The 13,081-nt window shown below is 38.3% G+C and overlaps 1 protein-coding gene across 1 annotated transcript; it reads left to right on the top strand.

Annotated features, from left to right (window-relative positions):
* The first annotated feature begins 3,232 nt into the window (after window positions 1–3,232).
* On the top strand, window positions 3,233–5,894 carry LOC5574116 (solute carrier organic anion transporter family member 5A1). The gene is made up of 5 exons (XM_001661138.2): window positions 3,233–4,212; window positions 4,270–4,537; window positions 4,759–4,956; window positions 5,011–5,152; window positions 5,212–5,894. Exons 1-5 carry the CDS (start codon window positions 3,342–3,344, stop codon window positions 5,857–5,859), a joined length of 2,127 nt encoding a protein of 708 aa, XP_001661188.2. The 5' UTR covers window positions 3,233–3,341; the 3' UTR covers window positions 5,860–5,894.
* The last annotated feature ends 7,187 nt before the right edge of the window (window positions 5,895–13,081 follow it).

Genomic DNA, 13,081 nt, shown 5'->3' with positions numbered 1-13,081 from the left:
CAAAAAGAATTCCCGGTAGAGTTCCAGTAGGAAATCCTGAAAAATAAATTCCGAAAGAATGTCCAGATGCAAATCTTGAGGAATTGCAAAACAGATCTCCACAGAATTCTAGAAGCAAACAACTCTAGGCGGAATTCCCAGAGTACCTTAAAAAATTTTATAATGAGCTCGTGAAGCAATTTCAGAATCAACTATATGGGATAGTACACAAATTATGTCACGCTAAATTTCAACATTTTATACCATTCCACTTAAAACTATAGAATGATGCAACTCCTGAATTCATTCACGGAGGACTTCTAGAAGCAACTCTTTTAGGAATTGTATTCCCGGAAGAATACAAGGAGGAATTCGGAAGAAATTCCAGAAGCAACTTCCAGAGGAATTCTTCTAGAAATTCTAAAAGCAGTTTCTTGATGAATTCCAAAAGAATTTTTTTAGGATTTTCTAGAAACTGGAGGAATTCCAGAGAAACTTCTGAAGCATACCCAAAAATAGCACCTCAAAGAATTCCAATAGGAACCATCATTAGAAACCCAGTAGGAGCTCGCATATGAATTACAGTAGAAACTTGATTAAATTCTAGTGCCAGTCCTATAGGGAAATCAGAAAATAGAAACCAAAAATATCTCATTGGAGGAATTTCAGAAGGAATTCTTAAAGCAGTTTCAGATGCAACAGCCAGAGGAATTCTAATAACAACTCCTGAAGGATTTCCAGTAGAAACTTCTGAAGAAATTTCAAAAAAAAAATCCTGTAGAGAGCGAGAGATTTTATTAATCTAAGAAAACTCATTGAGCAACTTCAGAAACAACTCCTCTTAAAACTCTAGAACGTATTTCAGATAAATATCCAGAAGAAATCACAGAAGAATTCCTGGGAAATTTCAAAAGCAACTTTACAAGGAAATGATGGAGGCAACACCTCCAGTAATTACAGAAGCCAACACCTACAGAAAAAAATATCTGAAGCCACTTCTAGGGAAATTTCATAAGCAACTGTTAACCCTTCAGTCGTCGCACGTTTTGCCACCGTCAGAACCACCACGCTGATGCTGTGTAAGATATGCGAGGTTAATTCACCACTGTTGTACAAAATACAACAGCGCGACGACTGAAGCGTACAAGGAACTCTAGAAACAGATACCAGAAGAAACTGCTTGAGGACGCTCAGAATGAAATCCTGGAGAAACTCCAGGAAAATTTACAAAAAGTTATTTCAGGAGAAATAAGTCCTTCATAAATTCTAGAAGAAACTCTAGTGCATCTAGGAGAACTTGCAGAAATATTTCTTGAAGGAATTCCAGAAGCATTTACAGAATACACTCCTGATGGAATAACAGAAGTAGTTTCTTAAAGACATCTGAAGTGAAGAATTCCAGTGAAATTCCATACAAAACTCATAGAAAAACCGTTAAATAAATTCCTGTTGCTACTCCTGGAGGTATTCCAGAAGGAGCTCCAGAAACTTTTTCACGATGAATTTCTGGAGAAATATTATCGTTAAGTCCAAATTATGATCCTCGTTGTCCTTCGCTTCATGTTACCTAGTTTTCCTTGTCGGCCAGCGATCAATAGAATTGAAATAGATTAGAAGTACGGTATTCTAATATTGCTTTAAAAATTCCTGTCCCATGTTCAAGGCTGGGTGAGATTACTTTTTTTTTATTTTCATCAAAATTTTGTAGAATCGCATTTCTGATGACAGAAAGAAAAAAAAAAGTTGTGCGAAGTGATTATATGGCCACCACTTTGGTAGGTGTATAGTAGAGTGAAGCAAATTTTGAGATTTTAGCTCCCTTATGCTTAAACAATTTTTCTTATAGTAAATAGCAAACTCCCAAAGTTTGAAATGATTCGGAAGAAATTTGACTGTGCACACGCCATTTGAAGTTTATATGGAGATTACTATGGAAAACGCCAACCTTTTGTGTTCAGCCCTCTATATGTTTGTCATAGTGAACCAACTCTTCTCATGTGAAATCCTTTCAGCTACAACTTTGCCGAAGACCATATTTTGATTGGACGTCAGGATAAATTGCTATTCATAATCATAAAGTGGGTTTGCATTTTGCATGCTTATCCAACTGCTCGGCAGGCAACAGTGGTGCTCCTGGCGGGAAGAATAGATCAAAGTAATCCAGGCTACTATGTTCCACAGCAAAAAAGCAGTGTTGCTCTGAAAGTAATTGAATGATCATCTCAGCATGATTTAGACTTTGTTATCAATGATAGCAAATTACCCTTACTTCCATTCAAAATGTGATCTTCGGCAAAGTTGTAGCTGGGAAGATTTCACATGAGAAGAATATGTTCACTTTTCCATAGAATATTCTTACGAGCAGTTAGAGAACAGAACACAAAAGGTTCGCCTTTTCCATAGTAATTTCCAAAGAAACTTCAATTGGCGTGTGCACAACCAAATTTCTTCCAAATCACTTAATATTTTGGGAGAATGATTTTTATCATAATTGACATCGTTTAGGCATAGGGGAGCAAAAACTTCAAAGTTTGCATCAGTCTAGTGTATAGCTTTTTCACGCACTCTATACTAGTAAATTCATTCATAGAAAATTGTTTGGTATAACAAAAGCTATACCAACCAAGATGCTGACTGGGTTTGATCCAGACATGCGCCACTATGCCAGGATTGAGGGAGCCGACTGCGAATCGAGCAATATGGCGAGAAATTGTTGATTTTGTGTTATCAGTTTTGATGTTAACTAGATAAATGAGAGAATTAATGAACGTCGCGATTTCTTGACAAAAGGGTGTGATATTGCTTGTTTGAATGACTTGGGTGAGAAACTACTTTGCCAAACATATATATAAGCAGGACAATGACTTGTCGAAGAATCAAGATTGCAAAGATTTACCTGAACTATATCTACTTATCAGTTCTATCGTTATCTACTTACCACTACTGTAGCATACACGTGAATTCGGTTTTCCCTCCTCATGTTTGCTGATTCATTTCGCAACCTAGACTTATTCCTTTTTCCTGTTGATTTTCCAACATCGCCAGATCTTGCCACCGAATACCTACCACTACCAGATGTGCTATCAAAGTGTAAATCCATTCTACCTACTGTGCGGATGTGCCATGACAATCCGATTAACAGATTCTCTCCAGAGCACCCATAAGATTGCACAAGTCACTATCAAGATTTATGCACCCGTACTGTGATAGCTCCGAGATAGTGAGCTGCTGATAAAGGGATGGTAATGATCTTCACCTGTCTGGAGTGAAGATCTCAGGATCAGTTCGACTTCTGATGGCGCTGAATGTGGAGGTGAACTCTTGAGTTGTTTGGTTGCTAGAGAATCAAAAATTTTGACAGAATGTTTGGCAGTGGAATACTGGATGCTGGGATAGACCAGGCTGAGGAAAATCCGAAGAGGGTCCCGCTAGAACGATCAATTTCTGAGTACAGTGAACGTGACGTGCAGTGCGGGTTTTGGGTTTGTCGGGGACGGTTCTGGCAAAGACTGGCCAGTAAGAAGCTGTACGTGTTCTTATTCGGTATAGTTGGATGTTTGTTTGGTTCCACGACGGCATACTTCTACGGAACGTTAACAACAGTTGAGAAAAGTATACAGATTTCATCGAAAAATGCTGGAATCATCACGGCAGGGTCGGATCTTTCATTCGTACTGTCATCTTTGTTCCTGTCGTATTATGCGTCAAACAAAAGGAAACCTCTGTGGATTGCGATGGGTATTACAAGCATGGGACTATCATGCTTCGTGAATGCTTTGCCGCACTTTCTGTTCGGGCCCAATGTGGATGAACTGATGCAAAATGTAGGAAATGTTACGACGGGGGCATCGAGAATGACAGACAACTTGTGCAGAGTGGATCGCGCACCACCAGATTGCTCAACTGATATGGGGAACCTGCGCCCACAACTACTTCTGTTTTTGGGAAGTTTCCTTTCCGGAATTGGTAGTTCATTGTATTTCACGCTGGGATTGACTTATCTGGACGATAATGTTCGCAAAGAAAAAGTACCATTTTTGTCCAGTTTGTCTGCGTTCGGAAGGAGATTAGGACCGATGCTGGGCTATTCTATGGCTGCCTTATGTCTGAAGTACTTCGTCTTCCCGGGTGTTGATCCAGGCTATGGGTCATCGGACCCCCGATGGATTGGTGCGTGGTGGACGGGATGGATTGCTCTCGGTGTTTCGCTGTTTTTGGTGGCTCCTATTTTCGGTATGAAATATTTATCTCTCACATATTTCCAGTTTATAAAAGTTTGAAATGTTTCAGCTGGATTTCCAAAGATTCTTCCACGAGCTGCTGAGAGAAAGTCATTATCACGACAAGCTAGTCGGCTTAGTGGAGCAACCGTTGAAGAGCCTGAAACCGAAACGTCTTTCTCGGATCTTTTACTTACGGTGAAGCGATTGATTACTAACAAAGCATACGTGTTCAATAATACGGCGAGCATTTTCTACTTTTTTGGATACATGCCATATTTTCTGTTCCAAGCCAAGTACATTGAAATTCAGTACCGGCTGACGCCGTCGCAAGCAAAGTAAGTTTGTCTTAATTCTACCACTCCATTAGGAACTAATTCTACATTCCATTTTTTGGGTGTGCTAACGTAAGAACTTCCACTACGATCACATAAAAACGCGACGCGAGACGGAACACAACACATGTTGTTCTTACAAATAACAAGAACAACATGTGTTGTGTTCCGTCTCGCGTCGCGTTTTTATGTAATCGAACTAATTCTAACCTTCCATATTTCAGCATGGTAACTGGAAGTACATCACTGGTCTTTTCCGCTTTGGGAATTTTGATAGCAGGAGCAGTGATTCAAAAGATCAAGCCAACGTCTAGGCAGTTAACGGGATGGAATATTTTTACCAGTATTTGCTCTGCAGGGCTCATAGTAATGTACGCCGTTTTTGGATGCAATGAAATCAACAATTCATCGATTGTAAGCAAGTACGTAACTTTAGTTAGCATTTTTTACTTCGTACTAACACCATAATATTTCAGCTCTCAAGATGTCAGTTGCAATGCCGGCTGCAATTGCGACTTCATCAAGTATGCTCCAATATGTGGAAGCGACGGAAACACTTATCTGTCACCATGTCATGCTGGTTGTAAAGAACAAATTAAACAACTCAATGGCACGATCGTAAATATCTTTTATCTTTATTCATCTTCCGCGTCATATGTATTCATTATCCTTTGCAGCTTTACTCAGAGTGTTCGTGTATTCAAGGCTCCCTGAATTCCTCATACGCCTTCTCGTCATCTATGCAGTTTGAGAACGCCACAGCATCAGACCCAACAACTCTATTAGGAGGTGCAATTTCAGGAAGCTGTCCAGTTGACTGCATGACCCCTTTCTACCTATTCTTGGTGATGGTATGCTTGAATAAATTCATTGGTGGTACGGAATCGGCTGCCAATTTTTTGGTTGGCCTGCGTTGCGTTGAAGAACGAGACAAAGCAATCTCGCTAGGATTTTCAATGGCCATTAATACATTATTTTCGTTCCTGCCCGCCCCTATAATCTTCGGAATGATTATCGATCGAACATGTGTTCTATGGGGACGAACGTGTTCTAAACAAGGGAACTGTTGGCTGTACGATGGACAATCTCTGAGGACATCTATGAACTACACATCAGCTGCCCTGGTCATAGTGGGCACCTGCTTCGACGTTGGAACCTGGTGGTATTCTAAAAATTTCAAAATATTTGATGACAAAGAGCACAAATCCAGTGACGCAGATCAGCAAGATATATCGGAAGCGGAAGAAGCGAACCCATTGACCAAAAACGGCGTTGAGCGCACAGAACTGACTGTATTGATGAAGGAACAAAATGAGCGTGAATAAATAAACTATAATTGTCTGCCTATTTATATACGAAACCAATGAGCATTATGTCTCCCATTTGATGTTGACCTCAAGGTTATCACGGCTTGTGTATATTTGTTTGTTGTGATAAGCATGATATCTGGCAGATGAAATATTTGATCTGATGAACACGCAGAAAGCTACTTATCTTCCCTGTTAAACTTTAGCAACTGTTTCAATTACCTCACATTTTTAGGTGTGGGGCTCTTTTTTTGTTTTTTTTACAACTTATGATAATTAAAATAAATATACAAAAATGTATGCCAGTTTTTATAAGGTACACCGGGGCTAGCGAAAGGTTTCGTGCAGCCTGTTAATGGAAATTGAATATTAATGTGAAATTGCCCACATGAAATTTTTGCCAATGGATATGTCAATTATTAATCAGAATTCCTAGAATACCTATCTCGTACCTTGATGGCTGTAGCGTATTAGAGCTGCGTTGTAGCGTAGCGTCACACCATTGCCGGGCGTATTGTAGAGCTCTATATTTGTCGATCTTGGGCGATATTTCTGCAGTTGCTCCGAACGTTCAGGGTCGCCAGGTCCTACTGGTTTTACATAGTCCGTAAAAGACCCTACTCGCAGCCGCAACACGTCTTTTCACTTCGCGGAAAATGTTATTGTCACATGTCACAAGTATTCCAAGATAAACAAACACCACCTCAGTATTAACTTCACTACGCCTGCTTCTATCTTCACCTGCAACCATGTACTTCGTTTTGGTAGAATTAATGGTCAGACCAATCCTCGCTGTCTCCCCCTTCAGAGGTACGAAGGCCTCCTCCACTGAACTGCGATCGATTCCAACATGGTCTATATCGTCCGCAAAGCCAAGATGCATGCATATGTTGTGATGGTAGTGCCGTTTCTTTAGACGCCAGATCTCCTAACCTTCTCCTCTTCTTTGTATTGGGATTGCCAAGAAGTGGAAGTGAGCTATGCAGTGGCAAATCATTATGTGTGATCATTAAGGTATGTTATTTTTCTAGGTGAAACAAACGGAATTCAATATTATAAAACTCTTTTTTTTTAATTTCTTCATTAGTATCATATCAAACATTACATTAATTTCTTATATCTAGGTGTTCTGTGTTATTACACAGAAAAAAGTATTTAAATTTCAATGTAATGTAAACTGAAGTCTATTGTAAAAATAAATCAAATTCGTGTGTTGTTACAGCATCATGTAAAATTAAATGAATATACATTCAATTTTCAACTAAAAATGCTTGAATATTACATGACCGTGTAAATTTAAAGTGAATTCGATTGAAAAATAATGGATTGGTCGTTGAAATTTAGGTTTATTTTGATGCTCCAAATATGTGCATGAAAATAAACTTAAATTTACAACATATTTTTATCTGTGTAGACAACACTACCATCCTAATTTGGTAAAACAAATTTAAGATATTATTAACATTTTGTTAACAACATATTACATTTCATTTGCCGTAGCAGTTCAGATTTTTTACAGGATAGTTGATTTTACCTGCTGATAAGAGAAAAAAACACGTTTTCAATTTACTTTCCTAACTTAACCTAAACATATAACGCATTAATCGTCGAAATAGGAGATTGTAACGATTTTTGCCTGAAAATATTAATTATTTTATTTGACATTTGTTCCAATGTTTCAACATTGGATATTCTATATAACTCATTGGTACTATACCAGGGAGGAAGCTTCAGAATCATTTTCAAAATTTTATTTTGAATTCTCTGCAGAGCTTTCTTCTTGGTTTTACAACAACTAGTTTATTTTGGTACAGCATACAACATGGCTGGCCTGAAAATTTGTTTGAATATCAAAAGTTTGTTCTTAGGACAAAGTTTTGATTTTCTATTAATAAGGGGATAGAGACATTTTACATATTTCTTACATTTGGCTTGAATGCCCTCAATGTGATTTTTGAAAGTTAAATTCTTATCTAGCATGAGCCCTAGATACTTAACTTCATCTGATCAATTTATTGGAACCCCTCTCATCGTGACAACATGTCTACTTGAAGGTTTCAAATAAAGAGCTTTTGGTTTATGTGGGAATATTATTAGTTAAGTTTTGGAAGCATTAGGAATTCTTCCATTTTTGCAAGTATGAAGAAAAAATATCCAAACTTTTTTGCAATCGACTACAGATGACACGCAGGCTTCGTCCTTTTGTGGAGAGGCCTGTATCATCCGCAAACAAAGATTTTTGACATCCCTGAGGTAACTCAGGTAAGTCAGATGTGAAAATATTGTATAATATTGGTCCCAAAATGCTGCCTTGGGGAACACCAGCTCTTACAGGAAGTCTTTCAGATCTGGAGTTCTGATAATTAACCTGAAGTGTACGATTTGACAGATAACTTTGAACACTGTATGTTGGAACAGATTTATGGACAAAAGGTCGAAAGACAAAACGTCGAAAGGCCAAAATGTCAAAAGACAAAAGGTCGAAAGAACAACAGGTCAAAAATTATTTGCATGGTGGGAATTTTTTTCTTCTTTGAAAATAGATTTTCGACCTTTTGTCCCTCCGTTTTTGTTCTTCGACCTTTTGTCCTTTCGACCTTTGATCTTTCGACCTTCTGTCCTTTCGACTTTTTGTCATAGATTCGTTGGAACATTGAAGTTTTTTGATTTTACGATCAAGCCTCCATGCCAAATACTGTCGAATGCTTGTTCTATGTCTAGGAGACCGTAGAATAGCTTTCAGATTTGTAGGAACGGATCAAATTTGTTACACGTAAAAGTTGATAAGTGGTCGAATTTCCATGGCGGATTTTGAACTGTTCATTGGCAAAAAATGAATTTTCGTTGATGTGGACCATCATTCTGTTCAAAATGACCATTTCAAAAAGTTTACTGATGGAGGAAAGCAAACTGATTGGGCGATAGCTAGAAGCTTCTGCATAGAGTGTCCATCCTGGGATATCCCGGGACAAAAAATCCCGGGATTTGACAAATTCCAGGATTTCCCGTTTCCCGGGATTTTATTTCTGACATCCCAGGAATCCCGGGATTCCCGAAATGTACGTAGAATTTGATAAAAACCACTAAACTCCAATGCAAAACAATGACATTTGTCCTCACGATCAACCTTATTTGATGAAATAGAAAAGCCTTATGAAAAAAAAGAAACGGGTAATTATTTTCATGAAAAGATTCTTACATGGTAAAAGAAACGCATATTTTTATTTGTCTAGTTGCGAAGTTTTAATGCTTTTCTTTTCAACATTGGCCTTTTTTGTTGTATGTGTATGTTGAGATAATAAATTTTAAAATACACCTAAATTGCTGCAAATCGCAAGTCAGTCCCATCTGGCATTGAGAAAATTGTCGGAGAAGTTTTAAATCTCGTTTTCCATACAAATATTCAAAACATTCCAGTAGATTGGAACATGTTTCGATCTCAATGAAACTTTCATAATTTGCTTTTCGCTTCGTTACCTTTCCAAGAAAAGTATAAAAATGACCAAATAACGATTCATTTTTGTGTTACACAGTGCGAAAATCTGCAGTGGGACTGACATACGTTCATTTTCATTATGGGACAATTCGACTTGGTGTTTTTTTTTTCCTAATTTTACTGAACAAAAAGTGATTTCTCGTTAGTGCAGCTGAAAGAACATTAGAAGATATGATGAAAACTGATATCAACTCAATTTTGACCAAAAGGCGGAGGGACTGACTTGCGATTCAGTCAATAATTTTCAGTAATTGACTTTTAGCATGATCTACAACACCTTCAATGATCTTTATTCGTTGCTTTGGTTCTAAAGATTTTATGACTTTTCAAACGTTTGAAGCAAATTGCTTTAAAATTATGACTTAAGTTTTTATCGTACTTCTATTCATGAGTGTTATAGAGAATTTGAAAAAAATCCCTAGCAAACCTGTAATTAGTCAAGCTTAGTTTTGATTTTTGTTAAGTCATTTCATCAGAATAAGAAATTCTTTTCTGAAATGTGATTTACAATAATTAACATATTATTTTGAAAAGCTACATTATCTGTTTATTTCATTGAAAAATATTGTATTGTTAAATTTGTACTTCCATATCAACCGAATGGCTAGTTTTATTGAAAATTTGATAAATCCCGGGATCCCAGGATTTCCCGGGACAAGCATAGATTTTTGTCCCGAATCACGAGACGAGCAAAACGGCCGGAAAATGGACACTCTACTTCTGCAGGATTTTAGTCAGGTTTAAAAATCGGCACAACCTTAGCATTTTTACATTTGCCAAGAAAATATGCCAACTGAAAACATTTGTTAAATATATCATCTAAGAATGATAAGTTATAATATCACTATAGAACCGATCGTCCGGCTTTGGTTCCCAGTACAGGTCAAAAAACTTGAACAATGTTGTGATGTCGTTTCAAAGTTTTATTGAAATCCGCTGAAAATTAAAGAAATTAGAGGCAAAATATCACAAAAAAAAATGGTTGTAAAAATAGCCAGGGACACAAAGGCCTTCCTCAGCTGAGTGAATAGAGTGCGCGGCTACAAAGCACAGCCATGCTGAAGGTGTCTGGGTTCGATTCCCGGTCGGTCCAGGATCTTTTCGTAATAGAAATTTCCTTGACTTTTTTTAAGGACAGACACTTACACGTTCATGCTTCCAGAGGGCTATTTGCCCTTTGAAGGAAGCACCACACTAGATAACGGATTAGCATGGAACACCCAGTGGCACAGTGTGAAAACATTTCTCTCCAAAAGTTTTTCGGCCTGAGGCGGAATCGAACCCACACTCCTTAGCACGATGCGGCTAAATGCCTGGTGACACTAACCGTATGGCTACGAAGACCCACTTCCCTGGGCATAGTGTATAATCGTACCTGCCATATGATATACGAATGCGAAAATGGCAACTTTGGCAAAGAAAGTTCTCAGTTAATAACTGTGGAAGTGCTCATAAGAACACTAAGCTGAGAAGCAGGCTCTGTCCCAGTGAGGACGTAATGCCAAGAAGAAGAACAAGAACGCAAAGGCTAAATCAAAGTGCGTGGGCTAGGGCTGCTTCGATTTGTTACTCTGAAAATTCGTCCAAAGCATCGACATGATTGCTGATTTCTTAATCATGATACAAACTTAGATAGTAGCACGCCTTTGGAAGAATTGCCCGTTTTCCATTTCCACCTACATTTTGGTAAAATGTTGTGACTTCAGTGATTCATTATTCCTTTTTTTTTGTAGCAACCATGATATAATATATCATATATATTATAGAAGACACATCAGGTTTTCACAAAAAGAACTACCTACCACCGCTAACGAAATTTTACTTCCGCCAACGGGTTTAATGAAAATTCGAACGCCTGGGATTTTAGACAAATCAAAATGGATCAATAGGCATGCAAATTTGTATTGGAATGTACTGTTTTTGTATCAAACATGAAAGAGGAAGTTCATTCAAATACCTTGCGCATAGATACAGATCTCTGTAGCGAAATTGAAAACGATGGCCAGTTATGATCCCATTTGACTTAACACGTTTCGAAGAAGTTGGGGTAAATTTGATTGCCCTCCTGTCGTGGTAACACATTATAACGACGACAATATGCATGGCAAACAGCTTTCAGCATACTTCTCTCGTCGTCAATGTAGTTGCATTTCCGCTCCTGGACGGTTGGGAGACAGCAGCATCCCAAAAGTAATCCAATTAGGAAGTACTTTCAATTAGCACAGGCGATGAATTCTGTAGATTTGATTGCCCTTCGAAATTGCAGTCGGCTCCAGTGTAGAAGGCAACGTTTCCGCTATTTATTTACACTTGGTAAGACACACAACTGCAGCATTCGTACCCCAAATTGCTACTTCTCATAAATTGGATAATCGAATCATCACTTCGTTGGACGATGGGTTCGCAGTAGCCAGTAGGGGAACTAGGTGTGAACTGCACCGTCGGGGTAAAAAGAGCTACCGCAATATCTCTGTTGATGCCAACATTGTTCTTTCTTAGTATGTTACACTGATGGCTACTTTCCCAGGCAGGGCTGGTACTGGCTGACACTGAATCAGTTTTACTCTCTAGGTAGACACTGCACCGTTTTCAGGCGGATATATTTGTTCTTATGTATGGAGTGCAATCAGCACTTCAACAGCACGTAATGAAAAAAGTCATATACTTCTGTTCAGAGAGTTAGGCAGCTATGAAAGCTCTTGTTTGTGTTGAAAGTTCAAATTTTCAAGAGCACGGATCTGGAGAACCAAACACCACCAGCTAGTAACCAATCGATTAAGTTTTCAGCTTTTTTTTCTACAGTAATACCTCCATGAGTCGATGTTCCATGATTCGATATCGACTAATGGAACCATACTAAGAACAAAATTTCATGGTTACTATGATGGTCCCTAGAAACAGCTTTCCAAAGGGTTTCTGTTCCATGACTCGATATTTCTATGAGTTGATAGTCCCTTCAATATCGACTCATGGAGGTTTCACTATATTTCTATTCGGGACGAACCACTGCGACCAGTTTTCTTTGATCTTTTGGGGTATACCCGTGTCCTTTGTTTAATGCATGTCGTTCTACTCCATTACTATTGAGAATTAATGAAGTAGTCGTTTTTTATACAAATATCATTCTTTACCATTTTGCATAGAGCCTCTTTAGAAAAAGATACCGCTATTTATACCTTTTTGGAGGAAACAGTTTATCACCATTAAACTCTCAAAAGCGCGCTCCTTAATCAGGTTCGGCCACTAAGATAATTGAATGAGGCTGATTTTGACCATGCATCGGTACTCTAGCGTATCAAATTATTGCTTCTACTTCTAAGGTTGAAAGTCGTTTTTTGAAACTGTGAACAAGTTTCATCGCATGAGACATTTAGATTCTTTGAAACAAGAAGCTTATTTTAGAAGTTAAGAGGTCTGCTACTCCACTGATTCGGAATCGTTTCCCTCCATTTCGAAATATAAACCCTTGAACTCGGAAAGTACTTGTCTCATGAGTTGAAACCATCCTCAGATGCTGATTGAGCAATTTTTCCACTTCGACCTCCTCATCATCTAGGACAAACAGGTGGGTCTTAGTGGCTTGTTACTCTCTTATACTCTTCTGACCGTAACTTATAAGTATTCACAAGAACAGATACAACTAGAGTACAATATGGTAGATCTTACCCCGTAACGCACCACGAAAAGGTGATCTACCAGCGTTACGGGTAAGTTTTCAGCTTAAACGGATGCTTGGTTCCCTAG

This window comes from Aedes aegypti, chromosome 2, assembly GCF_002204515.2.
Source record: "Aedes aegypti strain LVP_AGWG chromosome 2, AaegL5.0 Primary Assembly, whole genome shotgun sequence".
Taxonomy (NCBI): Eukaryota; Metazoa; Arthropoda; class Insecta; order Diptera; family Culicidae; genus Aedes; species Aedes aegypti.
Note: the sequence above shows the minus strand (reverse complement) of the source record. Positions and strands in the feature narration are given on the sequence as shown.